This window comes from Rhinopithecus roxellana, chromosome 6 (assembly GCF_007565055.1).
Source record: "Rhinopithecus roxellana isolate Shanxi Qingling chromosome 6, ASM756505v1, whole genome shotgun sequence".
Classification (NCBI taxonomy): domain Eukaryota; kingdom Metazoa; phylum Chordata; class Mammalia; order Primates; family Cercopithecidae; genus Rhinopithecus; species Rhinopithecus roxellana.
In genome coordinates this window covers 51438995-51452115 of record NC_044554.1, presented here as the reverse complement: position 1 = coordinate 51452115, position 13121 = coordinate 51438995, and the positions used below count along the sequence as shown (strand labels likewise).

The 13121-nt window shown below is 39.6% G+C and overlaps 1 protein-coding gene across 2 annotated transcripts in view; it reads left to right on the top strand.

Moving 5' to 3' along the window:
• AGK (acylglycerol kinase) overlaps positions 1-13121 on the top strand; it is a 103264-nt gene that overhangs the window by 71044 nt on the left and 19099 nt on the right. For both annotated transcript variants that reach the window (XM_010359816.2, XM_010359817.2), the window contains exon 10: positions 12029-12108. In XM_010359816.2, coding sequence (XP_010358118.1) covers positions 12029-12108 — 80 coding nt within the window. The remainder of the gene's footprint in view (positions 1-12028; positions 12109-13121) is intronic.

Below are 13121 nucleotides of genomic sequence, written 5' to 3'. Positions count from 1 at the left end.
TTGCTCTTCCATTCCTACCCCAAGTATTAGTCCCCAGAGAAAATTAATTTTACCTGTTAATTCTAGTTGTTATTACTAATATGCTGTCGCTCCTATTTTTAAAATGTGGCTAAAAACATAATATTTACCATTGTAGTCATTTTTAAGTATACAGTTCAGTAGTGTTAAGTATACTTAACTACTTTTTTTTTTTTTTTTTTTTTGAGACGGAGTCTTGGTCTGTCGCCCAGGCTGGAGTGCAGTGGCACAATCTCAGATCACTGCAACCTCTGCCTCCCGAGTTTAAGCAATTCTCCTGTCTCAGCGTCCCAAGTAGCTGAAATTACAGGCACCCACCTCCACACCTGGTTAATTTTAACTACTTTTTGATTTATCAGTTTTAGACCTTATCTTTGACCTCTTTGTTTTACAGGCATACCTCATTTTATTACACTTCACCTTATTGCATTTCACAGATATTGTGCTTTTTACGAATTGAACGTCTGTGGCAACCCTGCCTGCCCCAAGCAAGTCTACCAGTGTCATTTTTCCAACAGCACGTGCTCACGTCATGACTCTGTGTCACATTTTGGTAATCCTCATGATACCTCAAACTTTTTCATCATTACTATATTGTTATGGTGATCTGTGATCAGTGATCTTTGATGTTACTATTGTAATTGTTTGGGGCACCATGAATTGTGCCCACATATAATAGCAAACTTAATTAAATATGTGCGTTGACTGCTCCACCAAACAGCCATTTCCCTACCTATCTCTGTTCCCTCTGACACAACAATATTGAAATTAGGCGAATTAATAACCCTACTTAGCCTCTAAGTGTTCACATAAAGAAGAGACACCTGTCTCTCACTTTAAATCAAAAGCTATAGATGAGTCCAGGCACGGTGGCTCACACCTGTAATTCCAGCACTTTGGGAGGTCGTGGCAGGCGGATCACTTGAGGTCAGGAGTTAAAGACCAGCCTGGCCAACATGGTGAAACCCCATCTCTACTAAAAATACAAAAATTAGCTGGGCATTAAAAAAAAAAAAAAGCTAGGAATAGTTATGCTTAGTAAGAAAGGCATGTTAAAAGTTGAGATAGGCTGAAAACTAGGCCTCATGCCAAATAGCCAAGTTGTGAATGCAAAGGAAAAGTTCTTGAAGGAACTTATAGTGCTACTACACTGAGCATATGAATGATAAGAAAGTGTGGCCCGGTACAGTGGCTCACACCTGTAATCCCAGCACTTTGGGAGGCTGAGATGGGTGGATCACCTGACATTGGGAGTTAGAGACCAGCCTGATCAACATGGAGAAACCCCATCTCTACTAAAAATACAAAATTAGTTGGGTGTGGTGGCACATGCCTGTAATCTCAGGTATTTGGGAGGCTGAGGCAGGAGAATTGCTTGAACCCGGGAGGCAGAGGTTGCGGTGAGCCAAGATCGCGCCATTGCACTCCAGCCTGGGCAATAAGAGCGAAACTCCGTCTAAAAAAAGAAAGAAAGAAAGAAAGAAAGAAATTGAAGTAGCCATATTGCTGATGTGGAGAAAGTTTTAGTGGTCTGGATAGAAGACCAAATCAGCCACAACATTCCCTTAAGCCACAGCCTAATCCAGGGCAAGGCCCTAACTCTCTTCAATTTTATGAAGGCTAAGTTAAGTGAAGAGGCTGCAGAAGAAACGTTTAAACCTAACAGAGGTTGGTTCATGAGGTTTAAGGAAAGAAGCCCTTCTCCTAACATAAAGTGCAAGGTGGAGCAGCAATTAGCTGATGGAGAAGGTGCTGCAAGTTATCCAGAAGATCTAGCTAAGATGATTGACAGAGGTACCCGTACTAAACAACAGATTTTCTGTGTAGACAAAACAGCCTTTTATTGGAAGAATGTGCCATCTCAGACTTTCATAGCTAGAGACGGGAAGTCAATGGCTGGCTTCAAAGTTTGGGACAGGCTGACTCTCTTGTTAAAAACTACTGCAGCTGGTGACTTTTAAGTTCAAGCCAGTGCTCATTTACCATTCCAAAAGTCCTAGGGCCTTTAAAAATTATGCTGCATCTACTCTGCTTGTGCTGTGTAACTGGAAGAACAAATCCTGGGTGATAGCACATCTGTTTACAGCATAGTTCACTGAATATTTTAGGCCCACTGTTGAGACCCACTGCTCAGAAAAAACAATTCATATCAAAATATTACTGCTTATTAACAAGCACCTGACCACCCGAGAGCCCTGATGGATATGTACAAGGAGATTAATGTTTTCTTGCCTGCTAACAGACATTCATCCTGCATCTCACGGATCAAGGAATAATTTCAACTTTCAAGTTTTATTATTTAAGAAATAAATTGTGGACCAAAGGTCATCAATAGATGAACTACAGTTTTGGCAACAAAGTGAGACCCCAGCTACAAAAAAAACTTTGTAAAAAATTAGACAGGCATGGTGGTGTGGGCCGATAATCCCAGCTGTCATAGATAGTGACTCATCTGATGTATCTGGGCAAAATAAATTGAAAACCTTCTGGAAACGATTCACCATTCTAGATGCCATTACAAACATTGATGATTCATGGGAGGAGGTCAAAATAACAGTGTTAACAGAAGTTTGAAAGAAGTTGATTCCAACCTTCATGGATGACTTTAAGGGGTTCAAGATTTCAGTGGAGGAAGGAACTGCAGATGTCGTAGAAATAACAAGAGAACTGGAATTAGAAGTGGAACCTGAAGATGTGATTGAAATGCTGAAATCTTGTAAAATTTGAATGAAGAGTTGTTTCTTATGGATGGGCAAAGAAAGTGATTTCTTGAGATGGAATATACTTCTGATGAGGATGCCGTGAACCTTGTTGAAATGACAAAAAGGATTTAAAATATTACATAAACTTAGTTGACAAAGCATTGGCAGGGATTGAGAAGACTGACTCCAACTTTGGGAGAATTTCTGCTGTAAGTCACATGCTATCAAACTGCATATATCCTGCAGATAAATCTTTCATGAAAGGATGAGTCCGATATTGCAAACTTCATTGCTGTCTTACTTTAAGAAATTGTCCCATCCACCCCAACCTTCAGCAACCACCACCCTGGTCAGTCAGCAGCCATCAACATAGAGGCAAGACCCTCCACAGCAAAGAGATTAGGACTTGCTGAAAGCTCAGATAATTGTTAGCATTTTTAAATTCAGCATTTAATGTTAGCATATTTTTAAGTTAAGGTACATGCTTTTTTTGACGTAATGCTGTTGCACACTCAATAGACTAGTATAATATAAACATACCTTTAATATGCACTGGCAAACCAAGAAGTTCCTGTGACTCATTTTATTGCGATACTCAGTTTATTGCAGTGGTCTGGAACCGAACCTGCAACATCTGTGAGATATGTAAGAATTGCTCTCTATCTACTCGCAATATAGTTGTATTGCTATTTTTAGTTCCTTTATTTTATTTATTTATTTTTTTGAGACAGGATCTCACTCTGTCACCGAGGCTGGAGTGCAGTGGCTCGATCATAGCTCATTGCAACCTCCAACTCCTGGGCTCAAGGGATCTTCCTGCTTCAGCCTCCTAAGTAGCTAGGACTACAGACCCACACCACCATGCCTGTCTAATTTTTTACAAAGATTTTTTTGTATAGATGGGGTCTCACTTTGTTGCCCAGGCTGTATGTAGTTCATCTATTGATGACCTTTGGTCCACAAGTAGTTCATCTACCTCCTATGGTTGTCTTGAATATTAAAAGAGTTAATAAATATAAACAAATATAAAATACTTAGGATAGTGATTTTTACCTGTGTGTATGGTGGCCACCTCTTCCTCTCATGCCCTCCCAAAGGTGAAACTGTTCTCATATCTCATCACCCTATTAGAGTAGCTTGTCTTTTTTTGAATTCATGTTAGTTGGTCATCTTGAATCTTAGCTCTCTGATAAGCTTTTTTAAAGTTATGATTTTGTAGATTATCTGGCTTTTTCTCATTTTTAGGGTGGGACAGTGTTCTTTGTACTTTCCTACATGCTAGGTGGGAATAGAATTTTCCATTTTTCTTATTAATTGTGTAATGTTTTCTTACTGATTTATACATGAACTGATGAATTGTATTAGACATATATTTTTTAAAAAGACTTAGAAGCAATGATACCTAATAGCAGTGATCATATTTGGCACCCAGAAGGTGGCTTTAAATACCATTCTCAATAAAAATAACCAAGGCTCTGTGAAGGGATGGCTTTCGCAGGGCAATAACAAGGCAAGAAAGTACTCAAAAGCTGATGGAGATATCACAAAAGATGTAGCCTTCAGGTGTCCTACTCGCCAATTTTGGGACTCTTTGAATATTACAAAGAACAATAATGCTGATGAATCATAATGCCTTAAAAATGAAGAGTCCATGAGTTTCCAGTGATATTTCAGGATTGCCAGTTTGTAAACGCAGAAAGAATGATAGAAAATCTCCATTTTTAAAATCACCTGTGTAATGATTGAGGTAGAGATCATCAGTGAATACTAAAACCATTGGATAAAAGATTGTTGGTAAACAAAGTCCACAGTCTCAAGAGTATATCAGGTTACTTAATAATTTAAAAGGGAAAATATACTTTGATAGTGGAGAAATCTAGCATATGTTACTTTAACCGAGTGATCAAACTTAACATCGCGAATAATGGATACACTGACGTCGTCTGCCTCCCGATGTGATATATTGAGAAGGATATAACATCACCTGTGTATTTTGCTGCGCAAAGTATTAACTAACTGAATATAATCATGAATAATTAGACAAATCCAAATTCTAAAAACAAAAATTGGACTCATCAAAAAATGGCAATGTCATGAAATCCAAAAGAAGGTAGACAGTCTGTTCTGGATTAAGGAATACTAAAGAAATAACTAACTGCAGTACAAGAGCCTGAATTGGAAAAATGAGAAATAATGGCAATCCATAAAAGGCATTATTGGAACAATTAGAGACATTTTAGTATAAACTGTATCTTAAATATTATATATCGATGTTAGATTTCTTGAGAGGGACAGTGGTGTTATGGTTATGTCTGTGTGTGTTCTTGTTCTTAGGAGCTGCATGATGAAATATGTAGTGGTAAAGGGTCATGGGTCTGCAATTTATTAGCAAATTTAACATCACTGGAGAACATATACACACAGATAAAGCTAATATGGAGGAAATGTTGGCAGTTGGTGAATCTAGGTGAAAGGTATAAATGGTGTTCATTGTACTGTTTAAAAATTGTTTTGGTTTGACACTTTTCCAAAATAACTTTGAGGGTAAGAAGGTCCAGTAGCTATTGTCAATTCTTGATCAGCGTTCTCTATTAAAAAAATAATTTAAATCTTAGAAAACAGGACAAGTATTCTCACTTGGATAGTAGTTACGTAGTGACTCCTTTTTCATCTAAACTTTTATTTTTTTTCTGGAAAGGGCATATTTCTAGGAGGGCAGAGCTGCGAAGTTAAATAACCCTATAAACGGTGAGCCCCGTGTTCTTAGATTTGGCCTGAGAATGTACCAGCTACATTCAGGATGAACATCTTATATTCATTCAGGTTCCCTGATATTTATGAATGAAGGGTCCTCACTGTGTCATGATTCCAAACTTCAATCCTAAAAAGTTGCTGTTAGTTACATAGAGCTTGCTGTAAGTATATTTACAATTGGCGAACCCATGAGCTTGCCTTTTATTTTCTTTTCTTCTCGTGCACTGATGTCTGGACTCATCACCATGACCTCATTGATCATGATAAAAGTGATTTAAATTGCAGTTGATCTTTTAGCATATAATAAAGCTAACTTGTTTTCACAACATGGGATGGCTATGCTGAAATTTCAGTCTAGGAAAGGTACTAGAGATTGTTATCTATGGAGATATTATTTAAAATACTGTTATTACCAAAGGAGGTGGATCAGGATACATCTCTTAATAACTGAGTGATTTATTCTTTCTTACATATGTGTTAGAAGTAATCCATCCCAGAGTATCTGAGATTTAACTGGAAATTCTTGCTGTGCTTTGATTGATTGATTGATTGATTGATTGATTGATTGAGATGGAGTCTCACTCTGTAACTCAGGCTAAAGTGCAGTGGTGCAGTCTTGGCTCACTGCAACCTCCACCTCCCAGGTTCAAGCCATTCTCCTGCCTCAGCCTCCTGAGTAACTGGGACTACAGGTGCGTGCCACCACACCCAGCTAATTTTTGTATTTTTAGTAGAGACAGGGTTTCACCATATTGATCAGGCTTGTCTTGAACTCCTGGCCTCGTGATACACCCACCTCAGCCTCCCAAAGTGCTGGGATTACAGGCGTGAGCCCTGAGCCCGGCCTGTGCTTATATTTAAATGTCTCTTATCTCCTTTATGTTTTTCTTTGAAATATACTGATTTTGTGAATTGATGAAACCAGTATCAAATTTACCACAGGCTCTGTGTATTGATGACACAATCCAGAAAGAAAACTCTGAAAATCAGTTCGTAGAAAACGTGGTACAACAGTCTCTACTCTGGTTTCTGAGGAACCCAACTAAGTTGGATACATTTTCTCTTTTTTCCTTATTTTCTGAAAATTAATTTCAGAATATGGGGAAAAAGATCATAGAAAAAGCCTTGTACTATAAGCATGACAGCTAAAGCCTGATACCACATTTTTCTTCTTTCAAAGAACAATCCAACCTTATCAATCATATGTCTGACGATTCTCCAAAGATAAATAGTTCTTGAAAACAATAATGCCTTCTATTTAGCTTTTAGATTGTTCAATCTGTGTTCACATTTCACTTGAATCTCCCGCTCAGTGAGGAAGTTGAGGGTGAGATTCGTATCCTCCTTTGACAGGTTAGGAAAAAAGAATCCTTTGATTATGATGAGTTGTGCTGGAGATGTAACTAGAATTGAGATTTCCTTTCTCATAGTCCATTGGTTTTTCCACTTAACTGCTTTGTCCAGGTGGCGTCATACTTGGCACCATTCCATGATTTTTGAAGGGCAGTTTTCCCCATATAGACATCTATAATGCCTGATACTTGACTTTAAAGTAGTTACTGGGAAGGTTTATAGAATTCTTTCTAGCTTTTTCTTTTTGTTTTTTCAACTAGATTCTTAAGACCCTCCCAACCCAGAACCAATTGAGGCACAGAGGGGAGTTCGTGGGGAGTTAGAACCTTTCCCTTTTCCCTGTTCGCCATTCCTGGCTAATTACATGGACTCCTTCTTTTTAGACCCTGGCCTTGTCATTCTCTTAAGATGATGCTTGAAGCTGCTTCAGAACTCCTTTAGAACACCTTCTACTTTCTTTATCTAGGATCCCTGAAATTTCCAGATTAGGCATCTATCTAGTTTATGGGACTTGCTTTCTTTTCGGTGTTCCTTAAGCATTTATTCCAACCTGCTCACTCCATTATTTTCTTCCAGAAACCCTAGGCCATTTTCTCCCAGGGATTTAGAAGAAGTCTTTCTAGAGAAGTCTGTGAATTGGGGCAGCACATCTCCTTTGCTGTGAAGATCTGCCTGTGTGCTTGTTTTTGTTTTTGTTTTTGTTTACTGACCCAACCATCTCAAAATTTGACTGCCTACCCAGATCTTTAGTGGGTTAAGATATAGTGGGACTTTGTCTATTGTTGGCTTCTACTTTGTCCATCTGACCTTCCTTACTTTTTCTGTGTTCATGTGTACCCCAACAGGGACTAGTCTCTCCATGGCTGGTCCTCAGGCCTCTTCTGAATCTTGACAGTCCAGTGCCCATCTGGAATACTAATTATTCTCTAGATCTGCTCACACATATTCTGCCTTGCTTGCCCATTTCCTGTTACCCAGAGCCATTCTCACCTTTTGCTAGGACACAGCACTCCACATCAGTGGAACTTTGGGGTCACAAGGCTTTTTATTTAATTCTAACGGAATGTTCCTAAAAAATTCTTCCCCCGAGATGAAGAAAGAGAAAACAGGGTTAGAGGATCAGTCAGCAACTCTCAGTACTTAGCACTTCTTCCCTACACTGCATGCTTTAGGACAGCATTTACCAAGAAATATTAATTATACAAAAATGTCCTCCCACAGAAGGGTTGCACAGTTGACAACTTAGGAAAGCTGTATATTGTGCTTCCTCCTTTGGAAATGTGTAATGTACATTAACATAGTAAAGACTCAAAGAAGAACTGCAGTAAACGTAACTTGCTTCAAACCAAATAAGTTTGGTATTTTCCAATTTATTTCACCATGGAATCTTCTGTCATCAGCAGCAGCAGCATCATCCTCCTCAGACATAACACTTGTTAACATGTTATGAAACATTTGGGGAAATGATGCTATACATATATACTGTTATTTCTCTCCCTTAGACTAGAATCACTTTCTTCTCTCCTTTGTCTTCTTTCCAGTTCTTTCCAACCTCCCCTAATCTAGGTACCTTGTTTTTTAATTGCTGGCCAAATAGTGCAAAATTTGCAGTTAGATAGGAGGAATAAGTTTTGAGATCTATAGCACAGCAGGGTGACTATAGTTGATAATAATGTACATTTAAACATAACTAAGAGAATAAACTTCAAATGTCTCACCACAAAAAAGGGTAAGTAAATGAGGTGATGAATATTTAATTAGCTTGATTTAATCATCCCACATTGCATACACATGTCAATCACATTGTACCCCATAAACATATACAAGTGTGATTTATCAATTAAAAATAATAATTTGTTTTGTTTTAAAATTTATATTTTCCTTGACCATCCATCTCCTTAGCTCCCCCCACCCTCTGCGCAGTTGTACCTACTTCCATGATACTCAGTAGGTATCTCAATATAAATCAGAAGCCTGGTATATGGAAACTTACCACACTATTATACTTACTTAGCAATTTTGTTAAGGTGAAGGCGTTAAGTGGGATTTAATTCAGACAATATTTAGATTCAGTTCTAGATGACAGAATTAAGAGAGACACTGACAAACAACAGAGGGAGCTGGGTAAACAAGATAATGAGGCTGTAAAATCATGGCGGAACAACGGAAAGACTAGACATGTAGCTTGGAGAGCATAAAGCTAGCGAGGAAATGTGAGCACTTCGAGGCAGGGAGTGTGTTAGTGTGTTCACCTGTGTGTCTGCAGTTTCCAGCACCATGCTTGGCTGAGTAGGGGTTCTGTCAATACCGAATGGATGAGTGAAAACATATCTGTCTTCAGATACATGAGAGGTGACGTTTGTGAAATTCCAGTGAGGGTAGGGATATTTTTGGCTCACGTAAAAGCTTTATGAGGTTATTCTGTCACCTCATTTTATGATTAAATATAGTAATTTTAAAATTTTATGTATTTATCATAAATTTTACTTACTGTTGGCCACTCACTGCTAGCAGGTGAGGATACAGTGGTGATAGCCCCTTTATACACTCATAGAAGATAATGTAGAGAAGGTTGTTTTAGTATTAAGCAAAAGATGACCTTGTTTTCAGAGGTAGAAGCCCATGTTCAAAAGTTAAGTGACTTGCCTAGGATCACTTAGGTATTCTGTGAGGATTCTCACTTCAAAACAATTGGTTTACGTTATTATACCATTTTATAAATCTTTAATGGTCAGCATGTAACATTCCTAAGAAATAATACAGTCTTTAAATGATCACTTATACTTTGATAAAATCATCACTTATTACACCCCAAAATTCTGGAGTCATCTTTGACTCCCCCATTCAGGCAGGAAGTCATGTTGGTTCTATCTTCAAAATATATCCAAAATCAAGCATTTCTTCTTGCCTCTGTTCTTACCACTCTGGTCCTAGCTGCCTTCATCTTTTGTCTGGATCATTCCAGGAGTCCTCTAACTCTTGTCATTCCCTCTCCCCTCGCCTCCCTACGATCTGTTGTCAGCACAACAGCCAGTGTGTGGTCAGGAGTTAGAGCATGTCGCTTCTCTGCCCAGAGCCCATCAACAGCTTTCCATCTCTGAATAACACCGAAGTCATTCAAAGTCCTTCAAGGCCAAACACAGTCCAGTCCCTGTGACCTCTCTGGCCTCATTTGGATTTCTCATGTACTTCAGGTCTCTGTTCAAATGTTACTGTATCATTGATATCCTCCATCACCTCCTCATATTAGTAAGCAATCCTGGGCATAGTGGTTCACACCTGTAAGCCCAGCACTTTGGGAGGCTGAGGCAGGTGGATCATCAGAGGTCAGAAGTTGGAGATCATCCTGGTCAACAGGGTGAAACCCCGTCTCTACTAAAAGAATACAAAAATTAGCCAGGCGTGGTGGCGTGCACCTGTAATCCCAGCTACTCAGGAGGCTGAGGCAGGAGAATCACTTGAACCTGGGAGGCGGAGGTTGCAGTGAGCTGAGATCACCCCACTGTACTCCAGCCTGGGGAACAGAGTGAGAGACTGTCTTAAAAAAAAAAAAAAAAAGGCAAAATAAAAAAAGTCCTCCTTCCCCTCAGTGTCTTTGGGCTGTTTTTTCATCGCACTCTCTCTGCTTCCTACTGTTTCTAGCTACTTTATTGTTGGTACATAAAGGAATGATTAGAGAAAAATCTTTTTCCTTACCATTCCTTCTTGGTTGCTGATGCCCCTGTGCTGGCTGTCTTACGGGTTCATGTGTGAATTCTTTGGGATTCCTCCCCATGGCATACATAGTTTTCTGATGTTAGAGATCTGTTCTAGCTCCACCTTTTTCAACTTCCTGCAGAGAGCATCCAGGCTTCGCTCTCTCCACAGCTTCTGACTGCTTGGATACTATCATCCCTGGGCTAGGCTCTTAGATGGGATACTGTCAAGATGACTCAAAGGCCTGTTACCTTCCACAGTATCCACTAGGCACCCAGAAAACTAATATGTCCTTGCTGTACCAGCCAGTGAGTTGCTGCACGTTCTCCTTTTTTCTCTGCCATTTCTCTCTGGTTCCCTTGTGCCTTGCTAAAGCACGTACAGAGAGTGAAAATGCAAGTCTACTGCACCTGCAGATCCTCGACAAAGGGATGAGAGGCCAGCGTCCTTCCCTTGCAGGCTTCTTTTATTGTGTTTGATTCTCCTAGAAATCTCTTTGATTCTCCTAGTCATTCCAAAGCAAATGATTTGCTTTTGGCATAGTGGAAACGGGAGTGAAAGTGGTGTTGGGGGAAGCACTCTTTCCCTTGCGGAGAAGACGGCATGCTTTCTCTAGGCAGTGACTTGCACTGCCAAGGATTTACCTCCAGTTGCTACTCTTCTGCTTGCACTGGCTGTGATGGGAATCAAGCTGGTTCTGCCCGCTTTTAGCAACTTCTGTGGACTCTTCTGTAGCATTTGGTGGCTCTCTTTAGAGTGTGGGGGCACTGGGTGCCTGTCAATTTTCAGCTCTTAGACTTTAGATGAAATTCTGAGCTACAGGAAAAATTCCATTTAGAATCCTGGTACCTAGATTATTGATAATTTTTTAAGGAAGATTCAGGGTGGAGTATAAACTCTTAGAGACATTTGGCTGTATTGTGTATTTTTCCTATATGTTGCTTAATTCACTGATTTATTAGAAATTCACTGATTATAATATGCAGTATTTGGCCATAAAACATTGGACTAACTCCAAATCACTTTTTATTTTGACTTTTTCTAACACATATTTGACTGTATTTTCAGATATTCAGGTGAAACATTCTAGAGTACCAGGATTCTGATCTGACTTGAGAGCTCTTGACCCTATAAGGAAAATGCAGGCTTAAGTTATCTTTGCCTTGGACAAGTACAGGAAAGAAATTCTAGCTGACCTGACTACTGATTGGTTCAAGAAGTAACATAGTACTCCCAAATTTACAGTCCAAAGTATGACAGTATGTTCCCCTGCCAGCAGATTCATGAGACCTGATGTGTAAAACTTCCCTTCATTTACAGTGTGGCTTATTCAAGTATTTTTACTGAGCACTCACAGGGTTAATGTCTTTAATGTTTGAGCAGGCTTTTTAGAATTTTGGTTTGATGAAAAGTAGGCCATGAACATTTGCTGAGTACTTACATGTAAAGAGTTCCAAGTGACTGATTGTAATCATGAATTTAAATGAAATGTGTTTAACTTCCAGGGTGAAAAGGAACAGCCTGTGTTTGCAATGACCGGCCTTCGATGGGGATCTTTCAGAGATGCTGGCGTCAAAGTTAGCAAGTAAAGGATTACTATATTGATGTGTGATGTTTTTTTTAAAAAATCTTATTCTGTCCCTGCCTTTCAGGTTTTAACTCACAGAGATCTTCTGGGAATAAATTTGGTGGGCCTTGAGGTTGAATTGTGTGTGAATAATGGAGGTAGGAACAATCAGGTAGAGGTTTATGTCCTGTATGCAGAAAGGCTGGGGAAGGTTGCAGCTTCCTCAACACTAGCTGGGCAGTAGCTGAAGAGGAGAAGGGTGTGTCTCTATTTTTAGGTACAATATTTGAGCATAGGTTAGGCTCAAGCTAGGCTGTAGGGAGAACTGGATTGCCTGTCATTCTGCAGCTGCTTAGCGGGCTACCAAGTGGAAGGGACTGCCTGGGCTACAGCCTTACGGAGCTGTTGCAGTTGGACGACTTTTCCTGAGAGGTATTTTTGTGAAGACCTCACAGATTGGGAGACCACAGGCTGCTGCTCTTAGAGGAGGAAGAAAGGCGGCGCCTGGCTGTGCCGTGAGGTGGGAGAAACAGGCCTGTTGAGGAGCTGATGAGAGGGCCAGCACTGGCTTTTCGTGGGAATTGACTTCTTTTTGGAGAATCCATTGTGTGCAAAGAAACTCTTGGCTTGGAGAGAGGGTGTGTCGTGTTCCATCTGCTGTGGAGAGGTAAAGTTAGGCAAGGGCTTGCTGAGCAGGACTAAAGGGGACACCGTGTGAGATTTGCTTCATACCTGGTGGGTGGTATTTTCTCTTTACCTTTTCTTAAAATCGAGGGCTTACAGTTTGAGTAAGTTTAAATGAATTGTGGCTGATCTCACACATAGCTCTCAAGAAATTGCTCTTTCACTTGATAGGCCAGCCTGCCAGGCTTTTTTTTTTTTTTACAGAAATTTCTCTCACTTGTTTCACTTTTATTATTCTTGCTAATGAGATTCCTGACAGTGCAATGTCAAAAAAGAGACATTACCATATTATATTACACTTTGCATTCTGAAGTATTTCACATCTTTTTATTTGCAAGTGTGCCATG